Source organism: Clavelina lepadiformis, chromosome 7, assembly GCF_947623445.1.
Source record: "Clavelina lepadiformis chromosome 7, kaClaLepa1.1, whole genome shotgun sequence".
In the NCBI taxonomy this organism is placed as follows: Eukaryota; Metazoa; Chordata; class Ascidiacea; order Aplousobranchia; family Clavelinidae; genus Clavelina; species Clavelina lepadiformis.
Window position 1 is genome coordinate 14,515,232 of NC_135246.1, and position 27,165 is coordinate 14,542,396.

The 27,165-nt window shown below is 36.9% G+C and overlaps 3 protein-coding genes across 3 annotated transcripts; all 3 read right to left on the minus strand.

Moving 5' to 3' along the window:
* Positions 1-176: 176 nt before the first annotated feature.
* Positions 177-7,734, minus strand: LOC143464611 (uncharacterized). Its single transcript, XM_076962490.1, has 11 exons — positions 6,968-7,734; positions 4,979-5,093; positions 4,708-4,830; positions 4,192-4,312; positions 3,942-4,032; positions 3,488-3,607; positions 1,657-1,771; positions 1,347-1,466; positions 1,144-1,264; positions 923-1,013; positions 177-752 (listed from the first exon to the last, which is right to left on the minus strand). The coding sequence occupies exons 1-11, from the start codon at positions 7,046-7,048 to the stop codon at positions 624-626; spliced, it is 1,227 nt and encodes a 408-aa protein (XP_076818605.1). The 5' UTR covers positions 7,049-7,734; the 3' UTR covers positions 177-623.
* Positions 7,735-10,329: 2,595 nt separating this feature from the next.
* Positions 10,330-16,588, minus strand: LOC143464612 (translocation protein SEC62-like). Its single transcript, XM_076962491.1, has 9 exons — positions 16,465-16,588; positions 15,172-15,283; positions 14,974-15,079; positions 14,016-14,106; positions 13,651-13,773; positions 13,300-13,441; positions 12,197-12,328; positions 11,975-12,124; positions 10,330-11,077 (listed from the first exon to the last, which is right to left on the minus strand). The coding sequence occupies exons 1-9, from the start codon at positions 16,498-16,500 to the stop codon at positions 10,785-10,787; spliced, it is 1,185 nt and encodes a 394-aa protein (XP_076818606.1). The 5' UTR covers positions 16,501-16,588; the 3' UTR covers positions 10,330-10,784.
* A 6,041-nt stretch (positions 16,589-22,629) lies between these two features.
* LOC143466240 (uncharacterized) lies at positions 22,630-24,902 on the minus strand. Its single transcript, XM_076964876.1, has one exon. It carries the CDS (start codon positions 24,747-24,749, stop codon positions 23,040-23,042), a length of 1,710 nt encoding a protein of 569 aa, XP_076820991.1. The 5' UTR covers positions 24,750-24,902; the 3' UTR covers positions 22,630-23,039.
* Between the last annotated feature and the right edge of the window lie 2,263 nt (positions 24,903-27,165).

Sequence of the window (27,165 nt, forward strand, 5' to 3'; positions counted from 1 at the left end):
AGCCACCAATTAGAAAGGAGATCAATCTTTCACTGCATTGCAATCAAAACACTGCGAAATCTTTTTATTTGCGGATTTATACAGCTTATAGTTTCGCAATTTTGGAAAACGCTCTTTACCATTTTGTCAGATAACTATCTTATAAGATAAGAAGTGGGAATGATTTAGAGACAATGTTAAGCACGAGCTTTTAAGTGCATGATAGTGTGAATGAAAATGATATACATTGTGGCGTGGTTACATGGAGATGAATAGAACTGCACAAAATTTACACAAGGATAAAGCAACTGTAAAAAATGACATTAATCTCTAAAAACACACATAGCGCGACGTTCATCCTATTTGACAAGAGTGCAAGATAACAACAACCAACTTAAGTTTTCTAATTGCCTTATTCTATTTTACTACCCATATCGGAATAGATTGGATTACTATAGTACAGACGAAAATTATAAAAACTAATTAACAAACAAAACAACAAATGGAAAAACGTTCGGTCAACAACCTATGATGATTGTGGGTAAAAAAATACTTTCAACGGGCTTTGATCACCGCAAACATGCATGAGAATAGAAGAGGGTAACAAAATTTTTGCATTTGGATATCACCAACAAAAAACTAGTTCACATGAAGAAGATAGCAGCGAGAAAAGTAAGTATGGTACACAATGCAATGACAGCTCTTCCTGTTTTAGAAGATACTGCGCCGTTCCTTTTTGTGGTAGTAGAGGGGGGAGGTATACTTGCGGAAATCTGAAAAATAACATAAACGATTAGGTCACATTCTTTTGGCTGCAGGTTAACTCACAGGGAGCTAACAATAGAACTATGAGATTAACTATAGCCACACAAAACGAGTGATACAACCTATTCATATGATAAGCGTTGGCTGCGTGACCAATGCTGAGTAATGAAATACGTACCTGCACAAGACTTGAGGGATATTTTGAGTCTCTTGTCTGACACCAGTTTTCGTCATAACCGCCACCTTCCATTGGGCTTTCAACCACGAATCTGCAGTAGTGAGCACAAAATTATTTTGATTGTCAAAAACTTCGGAAGGAAATGTGCTTCGTTTTGTGTCAGTGTTATTTCCGATTTGCAATCAAAAGCAGAGCTATGTGATAACTAATAACAAGCTTACCTGTACCAGAACATCTTGTCGCCGCCTTCACAACCGTTGGCTTGACAATAGAATGTGTAAGTTACCTCGGTGGCCCCGCTAGGCACTGATCCGCAGTTGTTTTGATTAATTGAGCTACTACCTGTAGCGTTAACACGAAATCTTGTCAATTAAAGTTTGTTTAGCTGCAGTTAGACGTCAATGCTACACGACACAAGCCTTACGTAAGATGTTCATTTCTTGGTTGTCCTTTACAAAGAGCGTGCCATCCTGTTGTAACTCCCATTTGATTTCTATGTGACGATTATTTCCGCCTGTGTCACCCACGTTGACGCAGAAGGTTTCTACGAAGAAAGGGGGTAAGTGGTTTTAACTCGTTTTGTTTCTGAGACACTTCCTGGTAAACAGTTTCTTACACCCAACATTGTAGGCGGAGGTATGGTTTAAAGTTTCTCCTTTCCTTACACATCATGCGTTTTCAAATTTTGGTCAAGTTTGTATATTAGAGACCTTTATAGTTAAAATAAAACTTACTTTGAAATGGAAGGGTCGTGACCTTGAAACCCAAAGGTCGAGCTTCATTGGCTTTAGGGTCTGTGATCAAAACATAGGTTTGGTTGTAGGAATCCTCAGGTATTGGGTCCCAGTCCTAAATAAACACGGCACAAGTCATACAGTAATATTACATAAGAACATGTCAAGGCAAAAAAATAAGTTATACAGGCATTTTCAAAGTAAATATTTAAGCCAATTGCGTCGCGATGCTGTGAATGCCATAAACCAAAATGTAAACAATGCGTTTAGCGTAGCAATAGTGGCTGTTTGTTTGTTGTGTTGACATTATATTTATGGCACAACGATTGGTGAGATATAGAGAATGAAATCATATTAATCACGTCAGCTAACAAATAAGCTATATAAATTCACCATTGGCCATATGAGTCGTCAAAGGGTACATACAGTATGCGAACCTTACTGTGCGTAGCAGCTATTATTAATTGGCTACAATACAGTATTTTGGTAGCATTAAGGAATCATCTACCAACGGTCAATCGTTTGTCTTAGTTGTGCAAGATTAACATGAAAACGTTATTCACTCTGACCCCAAATAGCATTTTAACACAGCGTCGTATACTTACTTACTTACTTACCTCAGGACTAGTACATGCTTGCTGTGATGACAAAGTTATATACGTTGACAGCAACAATAAAATGGCGCACAACCTCATATTCTACAAAAATCTGTTTCTATACGCCGACTACAGAAAAGCCTACTTCTTAATTCAAAAGTAAAATCACATGAGTGTCCGAAATTTGTCTGCAGAAAAGTGATTTTTTCATTCGTAGAGATAGAATATAAAAGATTCTGAACAATCGATGACCTTTGCGGTTTGAATCGCAGTCCTTAATGTTACTAAATATATACATACTGGCCATCAATTTCAAACCGCATTGAGAAGAAACTGCATTTCTCAAAAATATTCTTTTCGTACGTACTTTACGAAACAACCGGTTTCGCCACAACTACTTGCATCTTAGCCTGTCATTTATGACTACCTTGCCGCACCGAAGGATAAGAATAAAAAAGCTTATCACCAGAAATAGTAACAAATCTTTTTGTAACTAAAGGCAGCAACTATAGTCTAAAGCGCAGCAACTATACTGGGCCTTCACATTATAATCAGCAGTGATTGGTTAGGTTACTCAAACCTACCTCAAACTATTTCTCTTGGTAACATATTATGATACTTTACTATACTCTATTCGCCCGATTTAGGCAATGTTATTTCGAGATACTTGTGGTCTTAACGTGTGGCTGTGGCTAGTAAGGATAACATGGAATATAACAAAAACGGTCACAAGTACCTACAATTACAATCCTTTCAAGCTGCTGTAAATGCACTTATTGTCCTTTTTCAATTTTTCATGTTTCTGCAACTGCACTGGCAGGCTGGGCTGACGCTAATCTCGCAAAATTTCCTTCATGTTGTCAACAAACTATACCGGAAATGAACAAATGCGTATAAAACGACAATTTTTTTTCGTTTTCATTTGTTAATCCCATGATAGTAGCCTACATAACTCGCTAGCTAAGTATGCTGAAATGATTGCGGAAATAGCAAAGACCATGACGTCATTTTATTGTCTTTTAAATGACTCAAGCGCTCACTCTAACGAATGCAAAGTACTTGTTAAACATATGCGTCTTTTGCAACGTCAGCTAGCACCTCGCCTGTGTTAGCGTCTAGCGTTAAGTGCTTACGATGCCACGGAAAAGTCTGGATTAAGCTGTTTCTATATGTATATAGAATGGTTAGTCCGTATATAAACTACGACAAGAGGTCAATTTTTTCCAGACTATTACCTCGGGGCAAGAACGGTTACTGTACGACGTAACAGTTGACATGGCGACTCTTTTAGTGGTAAAGGACTCTGCATCGTTTTTTTGTGAGGTTGTTGTGGACGGCTGAATACTTGCAGGAAGCTGAAAAAGTCAATGAAACCACTTACGATGCAAAATTACCAACTGAAGCGAACAATACCTACGAAAGGGTTATAAGTTATTGTCAGTGGTAGGATTCAAATATTTTAACATTCGGTTCTCTCACTAGCAGCATGCCATATTGACCCGGGGCCGATATACACATAGGCCTATATATACGCTTGTTAACAACCGGTTCGCGGAGGTCATTAAAATTCCGAGAACCGGTTCGCACGAACCGGTGCGAGCTGGCTGAAGTCCACCACTGGTTATTGTAAAATGAACACTGCTCGTGCGTTAGCTACACGTGAAAAATATTAAGTGAAGTCATGCAAACCTGCACAAGACTTGAGGGATAATTTAAGTCTCTTGTCTGGCACCAGTTTTCGTCATAACCGCCACCTTCCATTGGACTTTCAACCACGAACCTTTTTGAAATAGTCAGCACGGAATTATTTTGAATGTCAGACACCTTGCTTTGCCTATATACCTACATACACAAGTGTTTGCTTTTGTTTGTTGCTGCCAGTGTTTTTTATGTTTAGCGATCAGAGGCAAAGCAATAACGAAAGGAATTTCGATCTTACCTGTACCAGAATATCTTGTCTCCACCTTCACAACCGTCCCCTTGACAATAGAATGTGTAATTTACCTCAAAAGCCCCGCCCGGTACTGTTCCGCAGCTGTCATGATTGATCGTGCTACCACCTACATAGCCATTACATAGTATCAAGTTAAACAAACTCTTGAAGATTGTCATAAAATTACATTAACAAAACCATCAAAGCAAAATTTCCCAAACTGGAAAAGATTGAACCGGAATTATTTAAACTGGACTTAATCACCTAGAAAATGAAAATGCGGAATTGATCAAACCGGAAATAATTAAAACGAGGAATACCAAAGTTTTAGCGTATTACATTAGATTTCAATATAACCTGAGTTAAAACTTTCAATATTTTGTTGTAATATTTTAAATATGTAATTTTATAATATGTAATATATTATCTTCCCTTTTCCATTTATCAACGTGCTATAGTTTTAAGTGTCGCAACTTTTAGTAGCAATAATTAGGCGGCAACATTAACCACCAAAAGTCTTACATAATTCGTTTGCATCTTGTTGGTTTCTTACGCAGAGTTGACCAGATTGTTGTAACTCCCATTTGATTTCTATGTGACGATTATTTCCGCCTGTGTCACCTATACTGACGCAAGTAGCATTGCCTACAAAGAAGCAGGATAAGTGGTTTAAAGTCTTTTGTTTTTGAGGCACTTTCTAATAACATCCTGTATCTTACATTTACAATGCATGGAACTACGGACCAACTTTTCTTCTCCCAGTAACGCAACTCAATAATCCAATAAAGCTTACCATGAACTGAAAGGGTCGTGACCTTGAAACCCAAAGGTCGAACTTCATTGGCTTTAGGGTCTGTGATCGATACAAAGGTTTGGTTGTAGGAATCCTCAGGTATTGGGTCCCAGTCCTAAACAAATATGAATGCTATATAATGTTGTTTGTTGATATTATAGTTATTGCACAGATTGATTAAATTATGAGAGTGAAATCGTATAATTCTTGTCAGCTAACGAATACTATAAATTCATTATTTTCCGCTGTTGTAGTAGCTTACTTTATGTAGCAACTGATAGTTGTGCAAAAATATTTTAGTAGCATTTATGAATCATCCACAAACAGCAAATCATTTATTCTGATTATATAATAGCAGCATCAAACATTATTCACATATACATCGGAAGAATTACTTTGATTTGTTTTATGGACATGTATTTATTATGAATAATTATGTATTTATTATTATTATGAACACGCACAACAGCAATAACAAGAAAATGGTTTCCAGCAAAGGAAATAAGAAATGAAGAAGTGAAGAAGTGAAGTGCGGAGAACTAACGTCAGAAAGTATAAGTGAAGAATGGCCACGCATCTCACATATGCAGACCGAGTGAAGCGACAATGGCACAACGATATCGCGGCTGAGTACAGCAACCATCGAGAAGTGACGATCCAGTTAGCAAACGACAGTAAAAGGGAAGACATCTACAAACTGATAAAAGAAACCCAAATACCGCTTAGCTACATTGAAGGGATCATCCAAAAACCAGGAAACGTGGTAAATATAACGATAGAAAGCAAGAAAAATGCAATACGCTTTGCAGATATATCTCGGAAGCTACCAGAAGTGAAATACGCCACAGCTCATGGAGACGACAGAACAGATCTCACCATCAGATGGGTGCCAATCGATTACCCGCAACGACATCTGGACAAAATCCTTGCGAAATATGAAATCAAAGGCCCAGCCCAGCTGGGAAAGGACAAACACGGAATCAGAGATGGCAGAAGGATTTATAAAGTACACAAACAAATGACGCAACAACTGCAACTCCCCTCATACTTGTACCTGGGAAAGATTCGATGTGCGGTGAGTTACGACGGACAGGTTCAAACATGTTCTTATTGTTCCGAACAGGGCCATAAGTTCAAAGAATGCCCCAAGAGAAAAGAGTTATTGGAAATGGTCGAGGAAAAGAGAGCCCACAATGCAGAGATCAGCCGGCCAACAGAGGTGAATCCACCAAAGGAGAGCCCCAGCCACGACCCAAATGAACCAACCCCAGAACAGCAGAAAACACGAGAAAACAAAAGAAACGACATGAACGTGGACGCAACAGAAAACCAGAAGAAACAGGAAACACAACGAAAAATAAATGAGCCGCGACGTCGAGCAAAGGAGACGAGCGCCTGGGATAGGAGCCGAGCAAAATCAAGGACTCCACGGGAAGAGAGCCCGGAGCTCAACTCTAATGCGAACCGAGGGAACAAAAGGAAAGATATCAGCGGGGACTCAACAGAAAACCAACAAGAACAGGAATCACAAAGAAGTAAGATAGGTCATATGGCATATGACTTTGCCGAGTTGCCAATAGACGAACTTACAGATTTCCGATGTGCTTGCAAAAATTATGTACAAGTCAGGAGAAGCAACGACCCAGAGAAAGAAGCACCACAACTTGAACAACCGGTGTACTGCGAGGAATGTAATGGAGCTTTAATACGATGCAACTGTACCGACTTTTCGTTCCATTTCGTAAACAATAGATACGATCAATGTTATTTTAAATGCTGTGACATGAAATATAAACCGAACCCTAGCGAACTCAATCACACAATTTTCTGATCTAAACTGTGTTTTTTCTATTTCCGATAGAAACCTGTGTTTCCCTTTTTTTTACGAGCATTTTTTTTTAAATTTTCATTATTAAGCGTGTCTTAATTGTTTGAGAAACGTTTAATAAACAAAAACAACATGTATTTACAGTTATTCAATCAACTTACCTCACATGTTTGATACAAACGTAACGATAAAATAAACGTAATATAGGTTACCAGTAGCAAAAAAATGCCGCAGAATTTCATATTATCTCCGAAATTCTATAAAAGTTCTACTACTTCAAGGTAAAGTTATATGAATTATTTTTAGAATAGACTTCTGTTTTTTCATGGATCTGTTAAATTTGTGTCCTCTCGTATTTGATCATCCTCTTTAGTGCAGTGCTTTACAACCCTAGGAAATTTATTCAAAAAAACCTATTACATACAACCAACCGGAGTTATTGAAGAATAATTGCAAAATTAACTTTCAGAAACCCGAGAAAGAACTTTGTTTAATTACCGGTAACTGAAATAAGTAATTAAATAAGTAATAGTAACCAAACAATAGTTAAATAGTAACCAATAAATAAGTAATTAAATTTAAAAATTCTTAATGCAAAAATACAAGGGACGCCTGGGCTTAAACTTCCAATTTCCATGAAGAAACACATAGTCACTCAACCTTTTGTCAGTCGTCGGTAAAATAGAGCTTTTCTACTTTCCTAAGAACCATTTCTATTACGGTTACATCTTTTTGAACATGGCTTACGGGATTTTAAAAAACTTTCTCAAGTTGGAAATCTACCCCATCGCTGTTCTGGTTGTCACAAAATTGTGGGGAACGAAGTCCCAGCTGCGTCTATAGGTTGTTAATCCTTACTTTTTGACAAAATTTACATTACTGATTGAAGTGAACCGCTATTGCAATTATCTTAAAATGAGGGGCAAATCCAAGCTAATCTTACATGAAAGAACACTATCAAGTATCAACTGAACATTTTGGTAAAATATTTTTGAAAATTATTTGTGATTAGGTAGTTATCGGCAAAAGAAAATCATAAAAAGTCTCAAATTTTGGCTCATTGTGACGTAGGTGAAGGATCTTGTTACGTCATGAACCAGTCAAGATGCTTGACAACATGCTGCATTTGTTGCTTTCCTTGCGTGGAAGTCAACTGAAGTCAGAAGAGTTGGCCATAGGAGTTTAGCCTGTTCACCTACCAAGCTATTGGCAGAGAGAGCGATCTATACAGCTGTAACAGATACATACGTGATATACAGTAAATATTGCTAATGTATGAAATTGCGAATGTTGTGTGTGATTACCTATGAGATCACAGGAGACTTGATCTGCGTTACAATTACGGCCAGTTTTGCGATTTTTTTTTTGCTTATAATTACCTAACCAAAAACTATTTTTCAAAAATATTTCACCAGGATATTCAGTGAGTAGTGTTCTTTCATATAACATTAACTTGTTTTTAGACTTGCGCTCTTAGACTCCTCTGACATTGTTAGGAAGCGCAAGCTTTGAAACTCAGACTCAGTTTAACCCTAGAATGCATACATGAAAAAACTTACGCCAATGCATAACAGGGGTCATTTTGACCCCTATTGCTATTACATGCAATTCTATTTTAAAGACATTGAATATTTTTCTTCTTGTTCTTTCCTTGTCTCTTCCATTGGCGTTATGATGACATATCTAGAGTTTTTGCTGCATTTTAATGAAACAACCGACGTAAAACAGTATAAAGGAGTCGATGAGAAAATGAAAGAAAATTCCAGAACAGTTCACATTACAACGCATAGCCTGATTCATTTACTGCATTTGTTGTATGTGATCATGGTCACGCTGTGTTCTGGGCACACGGGTCTGCAACATCTTGAGCAACATTTTGCAATTAACTTTCTTATCCTTTGCGTGTGGACATAAGGAACACCGTTTCCACTTCTGCAACGTGTTTGCTGTGTGCAGGGATGTACTTCGAAAAGCTATGCCACATCTCACCATAGCCTCTCTTGTGGCTCTGTGGAGTTGAGGAATTTTCTGTCTTGTCATTATGTCGAGCAAAATGAGGCAGTTAGCAAGATCTGTTATGAAACCTCGATGCTTTGAACCTTGTCCACTCTGATAATCAGGATATACTTGTCTGAATATGGTATATGCATTTAGAGCTGCGATGTCAAGCAGGTTGTAAAAGAGAACTAGAGGCCATCGGCGGGTTTGTCGTTTGCAAAGATATGTTTGAACCATTTGGTCAACCAAGTCAAAACCAATCTTTGTCTTGTTATAAAACCTGATGATCTCAGGCCTCTTTTTTGGGTCTTCTACGTTAATCTTATATCGTGATGCATGCTACGGGTCAAAATGACCCCTGTTATGCATTCTAGGGGTATTTAATGAAAAATGCATTTTCCTTGTCAAAAATAAAATTTTACAGAACAACCGTTTTCTCATCATGTATAAGTATAAAAGGGCAACAAAGTCAAGAAAATCCAGGAGTTAATTCGCAATATGCGTTAAGCAGTTATGATGAATAGCAACGTTTGGGTCATTTTGACCCCTGTTATGCATTCTAGGGTTAAACGAAGTATCACCGGTTTCAACAGTTTTAAACTTCCACGATTTGAAACCTCACGCCGTCTCTTCCTGTTTATTGCCTGCGATCACGTCTTCGTTATATTGTGCCAAAACGACTTGTAGCAAATACGTTGCTTTTCGCTTATCATGCAGTTCATGAAGTAAAAGAACGAAACGATAATGCATTCGTGCAGTACGAAATCTACAACTTGTACGTCTGGCGCTCAATATTGTTAAGCTGCAAATAAACTAACTGCCTATTTCACTGTTGATGTTTCTTAAAACTGTACTTGTAAGCGGCAATTATAACTAGCAACCGATTATAACTAGAAAGGCTCGTAAAATTCACTCCTTTTCTTCGTTTTCATTCGGCAAACCTATGCCAATAAGCTACACAACTATTCAACATAGTAACCTAATCAGCTGTACAAACAGCAAAAAAGAAGGCCAATTTTCTGTTTCAAAGCCATGTAACTTTTGAGAAGAAAAGTGAAACATATACTGCAGTAAGCTATGAACTCAGTACACGGTACAGTAGTATAAGCTGAAACCGGCTAGTTTCGAATGTGCTTTTTTGCTTGCTGGACGTCTTCTGCCTGATCTGAGGTACCTATTAAAACTTAAGTGCGTAACTAACTGATGACGCAACGTCAGGCTTTTTGAGAACTAAATTGCCACGGGGCAAGTGTGATATGACTACGAAACGTGATCAAAACTGGCAAATTTCGTCTGAAAATAATTCGCTATACAGTGATAGCGTTTTGCCTGATTTATTACTGCCTTTCGAACAATAAATCTGCGTCGCTGCAGAAAAGCAGTCACATGGCAATCAATTTACATAAACTGTAAAAAGCACAGAACGTGTTATTTGTGCGCTTATAGTTGCCTGCGTCTAATCTCGCCATAGTTGCTTTGCTGTGTATCGCTGACTTTACACTCCAACCAAAATAAAGCCCAGCTGTGCGTTACAAAAAATATTATTTTGAAAGCACAACTATGTAAACCATTTAAGAGGTCAGTCTAGAATACACCACGGTGACTATTTCGCTCAACTACAACAGAATAGGCCTTTTTACCGCCAATACATTTACATAATTCACTTTACAGTAATGGAAAAGCACCTACAAAAATTCCATTAAATATACGGTAATACGGTACAAGAACGCTTTTTGCAGGTAAAAAACATCTTGAACAATTTCTTGACAAGCTGTTACTGGCAAACAACTACAATTGCACATTTATGGCAAGCACACCAATCATTGATACTTTTGCCGCTTAGATTACTTATATCAAGGATCGCTTCCTCAATCTACATAACTGAATTTATTAGTTGGGCTTAATTTTTACAAATTATTATTTTTAGGGGTGTGTATGTTTGGCTGCAAAAGACGGCTGTTGAGAGCTGCTAAATACTCGTTAAGCAACTTCTTCGGGTTTGGCATTTATAATTTCGTAATCGCTAGAAGAATCGCGGCCATCCGATTTATCTTCGTTCTGTGAGTGGTCCGATACTTCCTCGGCCGATTTATCTTCCTGTTCAGCAACGTCGGGATCCGACGCATTTTCTGCCGCAACTGTCACTGGTTCTTCTCCGCCGATGTCATCAACGTCACCGACATCAGTTGCGACAGTAGGCTCGGCTTCTTCATTCTCGTTTTCTTCGCCTTCTTCGTTACGATTGCCCTCGTCTTCAGAGTCGCTCAGTTTATCTGCATAAGTAAAATAACAATTTAAAGTTGGTTGCAACGGCAAAGCAGTAACATCGACATCTGGTCCATATTGTTTCAAGTGTTGCGCATTTCTGCCTTTGTAGCGCCGTCAGCTCGGTGGTGGAGTGGTCAGAGCGTTGGGTTCACAACAACGCGGCCGTATTCGATACCCAGTGGCGCTACCATTGTGGCGAAAGCCAAATAAATGTGCTGTTTTTATAAGTAACTTGAAGCCTATACAAGCACAACTTCAGCATCACAGACAAACAGAATACTGATATCACGAGCCTCTCACATCCTGAAACCCGCACTAGTTGCAAAGGACCATAAACGATCACTATAAATGCCAGCATTCTAGTCACCAATCAGAACTACGCTTTTTTAACAACAGCTGCAATGTTCAAAAAATATCAAAGGATGTGCCAAACCGAATAAAAACTGGATTTGTGAAATGCAAATATAACAGATTTTGGTAAATTAGGGAACCCAAGTTTGCTAAGTTTGAATATAGTGCTTAATCAAATCAAAGTAACAGTCACTGGTAAGAAAGAATAAATACTTAGTCTGTACAAGATACAAATCCACCTGGTTTTCACTGACACAAATTAACATTTTTACAAAATAATTCGAACATTATCAAAGGCACGGAGCCCTAACATTTTTTCCTTATTGAATCAATCAATTTCACCCTTATTGCTTGAATTTGCCTGCAATATTCATCTTCGCAGAGAAACAAGAAGGAATTGATTCAACACATATCGCTAACGATAAATTAAGAGTTTTTGCGTGCACGGTGATAAAACTTAAGCACATCTCAACTAAGCTTGAAATAAAATAGAAGAATTTAAACGCTCGAGGTTAAAAAATTAGTGCCCTAATTCCTGTTAACTTTCTTACCTTTCTCTTTTGTGGGGTTGGAGAATTCATGTGTATAAAATGGCTTAAAAGACTCGAAAAATCCGACATCAGCTAAAAGGTTAGGCAAGAACCAGACTTGGTGTTTTCCAAAAGTAACCACCCAGACAATGGCGAATACGAAGGTACGAACTAAAACCAAATTTGTTATTTTAAATCATATAGATTTTAGCATTTTCACAAAAAAATTGATGTGACACTTACGAACAGCCATGCCCATGATAGCTCCGACAAATACTGCACCGCAGACAGAAAGATAGTAAACACCGATGCGTACTGATGGTGGCCACAATGGGAAAAGGGTTGCTCCAATGATACCAAGTACCATAAGTCCACCTAATCACACAATTCAATCTTGACAATATAAAGAGTGAACATGTTTTTAAAGGTAATGATTGATAATGTAGGTAACTGTAGGTTAACTGTAGGTAACTGTAGGCAATGTTCCCTCTAAGCTGCGCGCGTGCGCAAATGCGCACTGCTGACACGGTCTTCGCGCACAGAAAATCTGTGTTGCGCACAAGAAAATAAGCCAACCTGAATTGAAAATAGAATAAACGCATAATAATGGCCACAGTGCGCACGTGGCACGTCTGATGTTGCTCACAGTGGTCCAAGGGACCGCTCAGGGAGTTAGTGTGTTTGCTCAGACTCGTGAAAAATTAGAGGGAACATTGACTGTAGGTACTGTAGGTCAGGGCTTCTCAAACTTTTTTGCTCGCGACCCCTTTCAAACTTCTGAAGTTTTCGGCGACCCTTCACGTTTAAATTGATAAGCAGTGCGAAATATACATTAGTCATTAGTGACATTTATTGAGATACAAAGACTGAATTCAAGCAACCAGTACTCAAAGCCTACTTACTACTTTACACATATGTAGGCTACTGCAAACAAAAAAGCACACACATTTATTCAGTGTGATTGGTCCGACTGCTTTCTGCTACAAAGCAAGTCCAGCCGTGGCTCAATATCTGTTAATGCTGGTCTCAAGGCGGTTTCTATGTTTATTAGGCTGGAAGTATATTTTGTTTTGATTGTATTTTGTACTTCGTGTAAAATTGGTATACGCTCTGCGACCCCTTGCGGGGTCGCGACCCCCAGTTTGGGAAGCCCTGCTGTAGGTAACTGTATGTATGTTGGTAATTAGTTAATTACAAAAGGGCTTTCTGAAGTATTACACCAATCCTAATTGCCAGATTGCAAACTACAGCAGTAGTTCCTTAATGAACAATTGAGCGTACTTTGCTTGACATAACTATATGACATAAAGCATTGAAAGAACGTTGAAGAACCTGCATCGACATACCAAGTATTTTTTTTCTAGTGGTCAGGGGATCATAGATCCAGACATAAAGATCAGAAGAATCCATGAAAATTTGCTCCTCGTGCACCTCCAGCTTGTATTTCTTCTTTTTCTTCTTTTCTCCGTCCTTTTCCTTCTTTGCTTTCTTTTACGTATTATTTATGATCTTAACAGGCTAATTACCAGATAATTTTACTTGCATGCAAGGCAAACATTGGCATTTATGGTTAAATGGGGTTGTCTTCCTTGGCATGCAAGTATTTCCACTGTGATTGCTATGATTCAACTTAGATTACATGGTCACTGGAAGATTACGAAGTATGAATTTCAGGAAAACAGAAAATAAATCAATACCTGAGGTTCCTTGTCATCTTTTTTCTCCTCTGTCTTTTCTTTTTCTTCTTCCTTCTGCTTCTTTCGCTTTCTTGGTTTAGGCGTTGACTTGCCATCATCTTCATTTTTAGGTGCTTTTGATTTCTTGAGAAACAAATTTCATTTCAAAAACTACCAGTTCACAACTAGCTGCTGTTAGTGAGTGGGTGGGTGCTGTTAGTTAGTGGCCTTAACTAGCAATAACTTGGCCAGTTTTAAAAAAAGATACAGCATTACAAGTATTGGTTGATTATAATGAGAATTTTTCTTAATGTGAATCGCCTTCCTTGAATTGGTTGCATACAACATAATAGCACAGTAAATATTTTCATGCATATTTCACTAACTTTTTCATCTTTTGATGTTTTAGTATCTTTTGAGGTTTTTGATTCCTTGAGAACTTTCATTGCACGATACAGCATTCCATTTTGTAGCAGCCTGTGCAATTGTATTTAAATCTTGTTATGTAAAAGAATAAACAACATGGTAGTAAAACTATGCTTTGGGCCAGGTGCAACAGTTTTATGTGAAGGGCCAAAATTAAGAATTATGAAAAGTGCTAGGGCCAGACAATCAAGCAATTACGTAATCTACACACAAAGGTGATGCAAGACCAGATATGATGACATGCTATGGTGCTGAGTGCCAACAAACTTAAACCTTTGCAAGTGCTAACAAATTAGAGTTAAAATGACGATAGCTAAATAGCCAACAAATTGTTGTATGGTGACATATTTATGTTAGAATCATGTTTGCAGCCTGACATTCCCTCTTCAAACTACAGCATCATCTTTTACTGCATCAACATCATTTTTTTCTTTATTTAAAAATGTTGATAAAATATGCTGTTTTTTGCATTGTCTAGCCACAAAAATGATGTACTGTTAAGTGCCGAATAATCATGAAGATAAGCAGGGGTGATCTAAAAAACTTGGCTCCCCACCTCACGTTTCACCAAATCCCAAAGATAACCTTATCGCTTTGTAGCTGAAAGGTTTCAGAATCTCTTAATGTTATACATAATTAATGTCAAGTTTGACATTTTTTGGTTTCAATACTTTGCAACAAACGTCAACAATACTATGAGTGATGTTATAATGGAAACCGTAATGACATGTACAGTTAACAAAAACAAAACAAAGATAATAAAGATGTTAATAAAATTGCACACCTTTGATTTAGGATTGCAATTATACATTTATCTACACTTTTCACTGTTCGAGTAGATAATACACATCCTATGTTAAACGTAACTAAAAGATAAGTAAACACATAGTCATGTTAATAAATATAAATGAAACTTACGTTTCCATAAATCTGACTGCGTCATCACGTGTCTGAAAAACTGGATCTTGTTTCTTGCTTCTTTTCGCCCAATTTGACTCCATCAGTGTATCGACAGCCTTGTGACCTAATAAAAGCTTGTTGAAATGAATCATTTCATTTTATGCTTTAATCCATTTTTATCAACTTGAAGGCATAATTAAATGAAACACAACAAACCTACGAAATATTCAAGATTTTGTTTTTGGTATATGGTTGTTTTCTTTGGAGCATTAAACCGAACATATTTCGCAATTTCAAGGTCTTCCTTACTTGGTTCAGGAGGACCATTCTAAAAACAATAGTAATCTAACATAAAGCAGAATAGACATTATATTTCAGATATTCTGTTTAATTACTTGCTAAAGCTTCTAATAAATTTTTGCATCCTTATAAGAAACTGTGTATAAATGCAGACTTGTATATATGCAGAAACAAAACCAGAAATTTTTGTATTTAGTAACATCAGAAACAAATGGATATTGGACATCAATACAAAAAAGATAGCTTTATCGCAAATACATGTATGTCTTGTAATTATCAAGGGCATAGAAGCATGCTGCTATTGTACCAGTACCTCAAAAGACACAGCTTTATTGTCATGACCACTAATAACCGTATCTTCCTCAGCTTTTAATGCAGAACGAAATGGGATATTAATGACCATATTCACTAGCACTTATGTGTTAACTGAATAAATAAATATCTGACTTGCTAGAACATTTTTAATGTGTCTTTCCTACCTGAAACCTTAAGAAATTACAGTTTACTGTGGCAAAAGCATACGTGCACTTATCTGAACAGGAAACAGGATGAGTGTGTAATACGTGTACAATATGCAGCACAACTGGGATCTGAACAAGCTTCTGGAAAAATTTAACTGGTTTTCTACCCATTAAGACTTACCAGGAAAAAGTACAACAAATATTACAAATACTTATGGTTAGTGTGTATCAAAATGCATACGAAATTATCATCTTTTTATTAACTACAACATACATGTACATCAAGAAGATAACACAAAGCACAATAACCAGTTACCTGCTGAATGATTCAACAGCACAAAAATCACACGAAGAAAAAGCTTTACATGGAATAATTATTTGTAAACTATCTAAGCAGACGTGCCATAAGAAAAATACTATACTTCCTTTTTCTAATTAATTGATTCTATTATTTCTGGTTTTCGACCATAAATAATAGAAAAACCAGATGCTACTAAAACAGAGTAAAAAGATGGATGAATTTTTAGGATGCATTGTTGAAAGGAGTAAGGGGTGATTAAATTTAAAGCTTAAGTCAATCTTTTCTCCATTAAGTATATACTAGATATATATATATATAACTAGGCAATAATATATAAAAATGCTCATCATCAAAATTGTAGGTCTAATTCTAATAGATACAGTATAAAATATTTATAAGATATATGATATCGTACAAGTGACATATGTAATAAAAAATAAAACAAACCTCATGTTTATGCTTCTTTCTTTTTCTTTCTGCCATTACCAGGAGCAAAAATTACAGCAGCAAATTACAAACAGTAACTTAAAAAGGACAGAAAAGCTTGCAAGATTTGAAACCCTGTACAAACATAAATTTCCAGGAAATTTTAAAATAATAATAGAGTGTGTATAGTGAGAAAAACAGACAAAATGTATTCACTAGTCTATTTATTAATGGTCAATATACATCATAGGCCTACACTAGCGGAATAAAAAATCTAAAACTGCATGGTAACCTAAACAAGTGCAAATCTGCTATCACTGATTAACACAGTGAATCATGTCTAAGTTAGAGGTGACTTAACAAAACTTGCTTTCACAAAGAATACCAAATCAGACGGGGTTGTTTAATGTTTTTGGGTTTTAAACTGGTCTCACAAATTTCCCTAATGGTCTCTCAATATTTATACTTTTGCATTTATAATTTATAAATTGTTTCGATATACACATTGGGTTGCTTCCCAAATCTGGAAAAATCCTCATGCAGCATGTTGTTACGAGTAGGTGGTTAAGTTAGGAGAACAGGTATGCAAAAAGTTTATTAAAGCTAGGCCTATATAGGGTTTAAGCCTATTAAATTACTTTTTGCCAACGACTATATACTACTGTATACATATGTATAGGCTAATATAGAAGGTAAATTAAGAGTTAGATTGTTAATAATGTAAAATGATACAACACTGGAATTAAGTTAACAAAAAGCTGAAAACAATAATTTGTTTTTTTTTTAAAGAAATAGTGACAGCCCAAAACTTTTTAGGTCAAAAACTTAAACACAAGGGCAAACTACACTGAAATTTGCAATGTGTCATTGATAGGCTATATCAGCTGCATATTTTCTTAGACCCTTTCCGAGTTACTGTTTGAGCGGCAAGAATTTTTTGATCGAATTTTTAATCTAAAACTAATCCCTGACCTCACCTTTAACTTTTCATGACTAAATTACGCACAAAATTTCTCCACTTCCACAAATAACTGCCTCATATTAGACCTAGTGTTGACTGTCATTTTTTAAACAAAACAGCTGACGGAGCCGTAGTGCAGCAATGGCTGAATAGGTAACACAGTAACATAAGTGTCGGTGTAACTAACTACTAGGCTACTGGTTAGCGGTACTGGTTTCCTTTGTTTTACATACAAATGTATAGCTTACAACACAGACATTTGCTAGATGCAAATACGATGACGTCGGCTGAACTCAAGCGACTCAAGCAATCTTTACCTCAAGCTATAGATATCATATACTGTAAACAAATAAACACTAAAGTAAATTAGCAGCAACGTCGCAAAAAGTAAGGTTGCAACTAAGAACCAAAATTTTATGAACAGCTTCCACGAGCAGGTTAAGTGTTTTTACCAGCCTTGATTTGATTATTGGTCTGATTTGCCCATCTGTCAATTTGTCTATCTGTTGACAACATAATTGGAAAACGTCAATCTAGATTCTAGAACTTTATTTCAACCCTGTCTAGAAAATTTGGGTTTCTTGGTTAAATTGACGGCGGCATTCATGACTCCCGGTAGATTTGCCTAACGTTACCCTAAACTCAAGATCGAAAGAAGCGTGTTCGGTAAAAGTGAGGTTTTTTATATTTAAAAGGGCGATTCATAAATGTTTTTAATTGTTTAGATTTTTTTCTCTTTTGATTCTATTAATTGCTAATCGAGGTACTAAGCCTTGCATTTTGCAGATCCAGAAAGAAGCATAATATTATGCGCTAAACACGCAAACAAATCTGACTTCGAAAAGACGTTTCACACGAACGGTCTAGTGTGCCTCCATACATGAACAGTAATTTTTTTCGTTGTGTAGCAGTAAATTATAGGCCTATTTATATAGGGTCGAAGAACAATGAAATAACGACGATAACAGAAACGGACGACACTAATTACAATGCACTGCGCAGCTACGCCAAAATAACTACGGTAAAATTGGATTTTTTAAACGGTTCGGACAATCTCACAGCTTTTCAGCTGTTAACGTCGTAAAGTCTGAGACAATTGCCACAACCTGTCGCTGACCTTTAAAAAGACTAATTAAAATGTGGGCCGAAGACAATAACCAGTATTGTGTAGTTTGTGCGTGCACATTGCAACAACTGGAAAACAAAAGTTAACCAAGAATTCTGTGCTAAATTAATGCTGTAACGAAGCGATTGCGACATAGTAATACAGTTGTCTATGTTTCCTACACTACAATTTCATTCCACCCCATTCGTCAAGGATTAGCTCATAGGAAAGGGAAAAAGGAATGCACGGATTCATCGAAACAAGAAAATTTATCGGCGTTTTCCAGACAACTGTATATTGCAAGTGAATTTAAGTCTGTTTTACAAGTGTAAGTGGTTTTTATACCGCCATCCAAATCTGGAGATTAAATTAAATTTGGTGACGGTGCTACTGCTAGCATTTTATCGTAAGCAACACTGTATATAGGCCTAACATCTTACTCGTTGTAGGCTCTCTGGGTTTGTCGCTTTTTTCCATTCTAGGTGATTTGATTTAGCTGTTGGCCAAACTTAAAAAACTTGGAGACAAATATAAGCGTTGCAGCAAACAGTAACTTAGCTCTATTTGAAACCGATTTTGAAGACCCTCGAAACGCAAAAGAGGCCCCCACTAAATAAACTTTTTCCAGTTGAGGACGTTGAAATTTGACAGGTATCTGAAAGCCTATACCGATCATTAGTTTAATAAAACATAGTAAATTAAGCTTCGATTAAAGTGCAAATTACGAAATAAATTAAACAATGCACATGGCGCAGCATTTTGTTCAAGTTTTATTGGTTAATCCTTTTACGTGTCATTTTTTTACAAAGAGGCGTGTATGACCACACCTGTGAAAAAGTTTCAAAATGAAGAAAGTAATCTCACTTTTCAGTTTAATTTCCCATCATCTGAAAGTCTTACTTACTGTATCTTCTCCTTACAGAAAAGTGCAGCCACAGTGAATACACCTATTTTGCTTTTCTGCTAGCTAGCGGCATAGAGTAAATTAATAGCTACGTTCATTTTATTCACTCACTAGCGCCACCCACGTCCACAGCCACATGCACAACAAACATTGTGACTAAAACGGCCATGCTCTGCAAATTCCTTCACACCAATAAGTGTCGTTAACTTATCGAAAGCAAAATAGATACAATATTTCGATGTTTATCTGCTTTTTATTTATTTAACTCTTTGTAGCATCCCCTGTAAAAAAGTGATTTCAGCACCCCAGGTGAAGAAACGTTGCTTTAGCATATAAATGAATATGCCATGGAATCTGAAATTCATTTATTTAAACAAATAAATATTACTTGTTATGTAATTAAACGCGTGATATAACAACAGGAGAAGACACCAAATCCCTTGGCAGACAATATATCCGAGGCAGCACGCCACTACAACACCGCACACTTTTGAGAAACGAAACAAGCAGTGAAATACCAAAAACTCTTAACGCATCGTTATGTGGTCAACTTTATTTCAACACCTCATAAAATGAACTGGCGTATTAACTATAATCCAGAATTCACGCCGCCTTTGCAAATTACAAAAGACACTTTGTAAAATGTGCTGGCTCTCAGCACGAATATTACTACTTAAACACGAAGACTTTCCTCTTTCAGGGCGCAGAAGATCAAATCGGCCTTGGATTCTTACTCTTTAGGGTATCTAGTTACACAGTTGCGCTTTCGTTTGCCGGGGCGGGGATCAAGGGGTGCGTGTAGGCCCACACACGCTCAGTTGTTAACCTTTGACCTTTTATCGCTCTTGAAGACTATTCAATTTCATATTCTTGTCATCCAAATTGTTCAAACGCCACTGTCGCTTGATAGCAGTTGGCGTGGTCCTTTGAAGTCCGGAAGAGCCCGCACGGGTCGATTGCAGATTTTTTATTGACTCTGCTGAAACCATTTTTGACCTTGAAAATATTCATAACTTCTTTGAGAACTGAACAAAGCAACGGCATAGCAAAAATCATCAATTGATAGCATCATTATAAAGTTTTAAGTTAATGTTCTAGGTTCTATTTGATTGACATCAAATCTTTGTATATCCCCTTTTTATATTACAAATCAACACAAACAAAACCGTTCTTAAATTGTGCTTTTAATCTATATAAGTTGTATGTCTTATCTTATATGTTTATGCCATTTAAAACGTATAAAGCAAGAGCTCCTCCAAACAAAATGCAACCAGGTAATACCATATCTGCGGCTAAATATTTTGGTATTCAATAACAAATGCATCATTTCTTGCATGACATTTGACGCTTATCAGTGGAGAGATTGCCACACCACACCATACCTCCTGTGGCATAATTGACCCGATAAATTTTATCAAATTTCTTTTGCGGTTTTGTGCTGCCATTGCGCAGTTCGATCTATTTTGCAACGCCTCTTTTCGGAGCGTTTTGTCTTGAACGAAAAGGAGTGAGTAACCTATATAACGATAGCAAACCGCATTATGCTCATGTTTGGTGTACTTACTGGTTCAGAAAACAATTCACATTTTGCCATGACTGAATTGAGACTTATCCATTTCACAGACGAACTTCATTTATTGTGTTTGGTGTATTGGCTAAAATATCACAGGTGGAAATGCAAAAATGAAAGAAACTTATTGCGACATTGCAAAACTTTGTCGTGTTTTAAAAAAAATACTTTGAAACAAAGGCATGACCGCTGTCCACAGTACTTGCATAAAAGCAAAACTGCATTTTAAAATTGCCTGAAGCACGTAAAGAGAATAATCGAAAACTTGCAAGAATATGTGACGAACAGTTGCTAAAGTAAAGTCAGGATAACAAATGTTGAATTTTATATTAATGTTTAAATCTAAGATAACAAAACAAAATGGCCGATCGCCAAATAGATTTCACTTTTCAATACTGAATGTCAAATGTAACAACGCAAAATGGCTGATCGATTGATATATTTCGAATCCAAAATATCGCGATTCAATAAACAAGTTTTTTCACGCAAAAAATGAAAAGACTGTGAAACTTTTTACGCTTCTTTTTATCAACATGATTTTTACCATAATGTGAGAATACAAATAACGAAACCGTTCCAACAAAACGTCTAATAATATCGTTTACCTAATTTTAAATATAGCAAAGATTTGAAAAGTATTTCGTCTCAATATCACCTGTAACAGATACTCGAGGAAGAAAAATGCTGTTGATGCCAAAATACTTCGATTTTGCCATTTGCTTTAAGTTTTTATTGTTGATGCTGCTATAGCCATCAGAAACATCCTCTCTCATGTTGGGGTTTTAATCTTAAATGTCAATCAGTTTAACACTATCATTCATTAAATGTCTAATGACATCTAAATAGCTCATTATGTGTATAACTTTAAACGAAATACTCCGCTAACATTTTGTAATAAAATAACAAGCCCATTACAAAAAACGGTTTATATGTGATTTCACCTTTCCCTACACCAAATACGAAGAAAGTATTATCAAACGAATACGGCGTTAAAGATCATTCACTATACGATGCTGCATAATTCCAGCATCTGATTAAGTAGCAAAATCTTTCCATTCGTAAAATGGTTCAACTGAGCTAACCCCATGTCAACCTTCCCAAGACCATCATTCATTGAAAGCTAACGTCGAATCAGCGGGGTCAAACTGGGGGCAGATGGACTGGGCACGAGTTGGTTATCATCGTCGTTGATAAAGAGAAAAACGATTGTTGGGATTCTAGTTGGTTTTTGCTTCTGCCTTATTGGATTTAGACGATAAACTATGCACGTTTAGAGTTTATCCCCTATGAGGTCACAAAGTTTGGCCGATTTCTGACAGCGATCGACACACGAAAGGATTTTTATGCTACAAGCTGCTTGAACAGAACTTTTTTCAGTTTGGGCTGCTATTAGGGATATTTCGCTTTAAATTCGTGAAAAATTGGCTTAATAAAAACGCCTTAATAAATGATTTTTAGGTTTAATTCTAATGATTGCTGAAAGTATTCTAAAAACTTTGTTTGTTGTTTTTGAAGCGTGTTTAATTCAAGGCACCTTTCTGAGAATTACTAACTCAGATATGGTGTCAACGCGGTTAAATCGACTTAATGTTTCCGAGCAAATTTCTTCTCAATTACAATTATACATCTTTGACGTTAGGGGATTCATATTTATTACCTTTCAACGACAAGAAAAGCAACTTCCGATAAAACACGAAAATATTTCGTGAAATCGTGTACGTCATATTGTGGGACCAAAAGTTATTGCACAAATTATGAAATTACAAGAAAATTCCAAAACTTACTCTTTTTTGAATACTAAACATAACTCCAGTGTCACTAGCTATCGAAACATTGAAAACAGATTTTATACGGCTTTATATGAAAGAAACTTGTTCAACACACGAAAAGTTAAGAAAAAAATCTATTCCAAGATTCACATTAGACAAGGCAACTAGAAAATAACAAGAAATAACATGCAACGTTAAAATCCAGAAAAACAATCGAAGCTAATTTGCGGCTGCAAAAAATGTTTTTGCCTGTGAAAAATGTTCATGTATGTTGCTGTTGACATTTTTCACCGGTTATATGAAGAATGTACGTTAGAATAAACATTGGACCCAACGTTATGAACAACGCAGGGGGAGAGGCCGGCCATATCAGTCGATGCTTGCTGGGGATACTCATACCCGTATCCGGCCGAATACGGAGGAGTAGCCGGGGTGCTGTACGATTGAAAGCTACAGGTTGAATTGCAGTCGCCAGGGACGAAACTTGATCCGAGAGTGGGATGAACGTTGTAATAGGAGGGATTTGTTCGTGTGTATGTTTGCGAGGAGGCCGTCCTGCACATATCGGGTGATGGATATTGCGCATGTCCATATGTGTTCATAACCTGCCCGCTAAGAGATCTTGACGGGGACCAGTCACTGTAGCGTCCGTACGAGCCCAGGTGGTATTTGGTATTGTGACTAAATTGGGAATACGAGCTGTAAACATTGTCCACAAATCCAAACATGGCTGCTCTGGACGGATCCAACATGGATGAAACTGCTCCAGGAGTCGGCCTGTAAGGTCTCTTCATCCTTCTCCGGCGTCGGTAGTTGCCATTTTCAAACATATCTTCGCAGTTTGGATCCAGCATCCAATAGTTTCCTTTTCGTTCTCCTCCGCCTTCTCTTGGAACCTTGATGAAGCATTCGTTTAAGCTCAAGTTGTGCCGAATGCTGTTCTGCCAGCCCTTCCTGTTCTTTTCATAGAAGGGAAATTTGTCGACAATGTACTGATAAATGGCGGACAAAGTCAGTTTCTTTTCTTCGGACTCACGAATAGCCATTGCGATCAAAGCTACATAGCTATAGGGAGGCTTTTGTACTCGGTTCTTTTCGTCGTCTTTGTTCGTCGTTTTAGCTGAATTCAAATCTTTTTCATCGGCGTTGTTTCTATTGTTTGATTTGGCCTGCTCTGGCTCTTTTGTTGACACTTTTTCTTTAATGGAACTGGTTTTATCACCGTTGTTGCATTTCTTATTGACCGGTAAAATTTTTGTCTCATTTTTGTTAGATTTTTCACAATAGTCGTCCGAACTGCTCGAAATCTTATATTCCATCGGTTCGTTGCTGCCACTGGAAGACAGATCCGACGAATGACTTTCTGAAGAGGCTGAAGACTGGACTTCACTCATTGCAACTGGAAACTTGCGGTCTGGGATTGGAGATGTCGGTCCATTTCTGGTCATTGCATCGTTCTTGTATGATCCGTCATCAAACCTTTCCTTGTGACCCTTTCGTGAAAGACAGGAGCTCTTGTTATATTCGCTTGAAGAAGTCACTTGATTAAAGTTGCCGTTTCCATCTGATAAAACCTTTTCCGATGAACGCTGCCTGTCCGTCGATAGATTTTGATGGATTTCACTATAGTTGTGAATGGAATCAAGCTGACTTTGTCCTACATGTTGACGTCCATGGTGGTTGCTGACGTTAAGACTGGCGTCATCTGTGACGTAAGCTTGCGGATACTCCTCAAGTTTAGATGAGGTAGCGTTTGCGTAATAGTCGTGTCTTTGGTGGTAAGAATTTTTGTTCAACTGATCATTGCACCCAGGGTTATAACCGAAACTGTAGTTTTGTATGGAGGTGGGTGTATCATAGCAGGGATCGTACTGGCCCCAGCATTCTGCATTGTAAAATGTTTTTCCATCGTAGCTCAACTTTTCGTAACCTTGCAAACAGCGATCGCTCGACGATTTCAGAAGTAAATCGTGGCCGTAGTTCATTGCCGCAAACATTGGATCCAATTCTTATTGTGTGTGTTTCTTGTATTTTCCGAAAATAAATCTTACCAGGAAAGTAACGCAGTTTTTCTAAAATATATCTGTAACATTAAACATTTTTGCTTAGAAAATCAAATCGCAGTATTTATTCATTGTTAATGTACTGTGGCGAAACCGACCTCAAGTAGCTCGGAATTTAAATTGAAATCACTCCATGCAATGAAAAAATGCGCTTGATTTTGTCAACGCACTCAAACTACTCTGTTACAAGCTTTTTGCTATATATATTATTCTTGTTTCGCTTCCTTGCTGGGTACAAGGGCGCCAACAAAACAAAACCAAAAATCTAAAAGTATTTAAAAGAAAATGAAAAAAAGCTTAATTTTTTGCCACATAGAGGCCTACGTATGTACCAAAATTTTTACAACGGTAACTTTTACGTCAAATAACATCATTTTATTCTGTGCCTCACCGAAGAAATATTGTTACAAAAATTCAACGTTATTAGTTGTCCACTCCAATGCCAAACTCTTTCGTTCTCGCCCGAAAATGACGTGGCAGCTATAACGTTATCTTGGTTAGGGGAAATACGAAGATAAACTTTAATCCGTTTTTCTCAATGAAGTCGAGGAATAAACCGCTGATTTGGGGTGGATGACGTTGATGTAGTACCATACGCGGCGATCCTTCACGCATGACGTAATGCCATATTGTACGTTATTTTTACTGGACACAATAAAATGCATTTTCAAAAAGCCACCCAACGTTAAAAAATCAACTTTTACTCCCACATTAGCCAGTCATATAGGAGCCGATATGAAATAAATAGCTATCATTAATATCGGTTTAACATTTTCCGGCTTATATATTTTATAGCGACAATTTATAGATTCAAAATTTTCCTAAAATACGTTGTGCTAGAAACTTGTTGCATGCTACTTTGTATTGGTAAACTCATTCTTATTAACTTGTATCAATTTGCGAAAAATTGAAAAAAAATTGTATAAAAATACTAACAGTCTAAATATAAAAATATGCAACCTTTACCGTAATTCCTTTGCTAAAACTATACTGCTGAAATGAACCATCCGGTAAACAACTTAAAGTAAACATTTGCTGATGAAAAAAACTGAGCCATCCAAAAGATACAAAAGTGAAATATGAAGATGTAGCATTACAAGACAAGTAAAAATAATAATATATTTTAAAACAGCAGCCTATAGCATATCGATAATTCTCGTTTGGCCGCCGTCCTTTTTACCCACCTTTCAACGACCATTTGTTTGAACAGATAGTGCGGATCCAGTTACTCGGTCAAGAGGCAAAACAAGACAACTACAATAATACACGTGCGAAAAGCGTTTAGCTTTGCGTAAAATGAGTAAGTCAAACAAAAACGTTTAGCTTTTCGATAGGAGGCGTAACTCCATTAGACACACGCATATTCTTACAAAAGTAACGATTTAATGGAGAAAGAGCAAAGATGTAAATGTTATTCTTAGCCTGAAAGTCGAAAAATACAGTTTTAAATTTTAGAAACATTTAATCAATGTCATAAGTCACTATAAATAACTACTAAAATTAGGCATTAGTTTTACGAATTATTTATTACTATTTAAACGGTTACAGCTAAAGTTAAGAAAAAATATTTTTGTTTGTTAAGCGTCATTTTATGTTTTGTATTTTTGCAAAATCTAAAATGAAATATAGCTTCGCAAAGGAAAAGGAGTGAATGATTAAGTGATCGTCCTCAGTGGTCATTTGATACAATCGATACAACGATGGCACATCAACCTGTGCAAGTTTTTTCTCACAACCAAGCTAATCATTTCACTGCGCTTGTTGCTTCATCATAATTGTGCGTTTGCGCATCGGGTAATTTACAGAAAACTATTCAGCCATTTTGAAGCAGTAAACTATATCGTCAGGCCTACTTTTGAAATACTTTATAATTTTGTGCTAAACACTACGCTCAGTTTAATTCACCAGCATGTAAAAATATCAAGTGTGGGTTCAGGTTTAACCTTTAGAAAAAAAATCTTGCTCTTAATGGTTCTTGAAATGAAAACATGGACAATAACTTAAATACTAAATATAGTAAAATAAGTAAATAATCCCTGCCTAATACATTCGCAACTTTAGTTCATAAATCAGCAACCAAATACAGTTAGCAAAATCTGCTCGTCCTTGGAGCTTCCCAATTTAAAAAGTCCTTTGCTGTACGTAAATCGTTTTCGAGAGAATCTGATAAAGCTGCCGTTTAAGGTCTATAAGCGGTGACTGCCTGATCCAACTAAAAAGCCTAGCCCACGTCGATTGAATTGTTGGGTGGCATTGGAAAGAAGTAAAAGGAGGGCGAAGGGGGTGAACGATTTCGATCAGCGATGCCAGTCAGAGGAGGTAGAGCGAGAAATCGCATTATAGAACCTGA

Bases quoted from the DNA above. Each gene is read 5' to 3' on its own strand.
- LOC143464612 (XM_076962491.1), bottom strand. From the start codon at position 16,500: ATGGCAGAAAGAAAAAGAAAGAAGCATAAACATGAG. The intron at 12,329-13,299 runs GTATGTCGATGC...TTGTGTGATTAG, and splicing joins CACTAGAAAAAAAATACTTG to GTGGACTTATGGTACTTGGT. The intron at 11,078-11,974 runs GTAAGAAAGTTA...TTACTTATGCAG, and splicing joins CAACCCCACAAAAGAGAAAG to ATAAACTGAGCGACTCTGAA.
- LOC143464611 (XM_076962490.1), bottom strand. From the start codon at position 7,048: ATGAAATTCTGCGGCATTTTTTTGCTACTGGTAACCTATATTACGTTT. The intron at 1,772-3,487 runs GTAATAGTCTGG...GTGTTTATTTAG, and splicing joins GTAACCGTTCTTGCCCCGAG to GACTGGGACCCAATACCTGA. The intron at 1,014-1,143 runs GTAAGCTTGTTA...TCACTACTGCAG, and splicing joins GACAAGATGTTCTGGTACAG to ATTCGTGGTTGAAAGCCCAA.
- LOC143466240 (XM_076964876.1), bottom strand. From the start codon at position 24,749: ATGTTTGCGGCAATGAACTACGGCCACGATTTACTTCTGAAATCGTCG.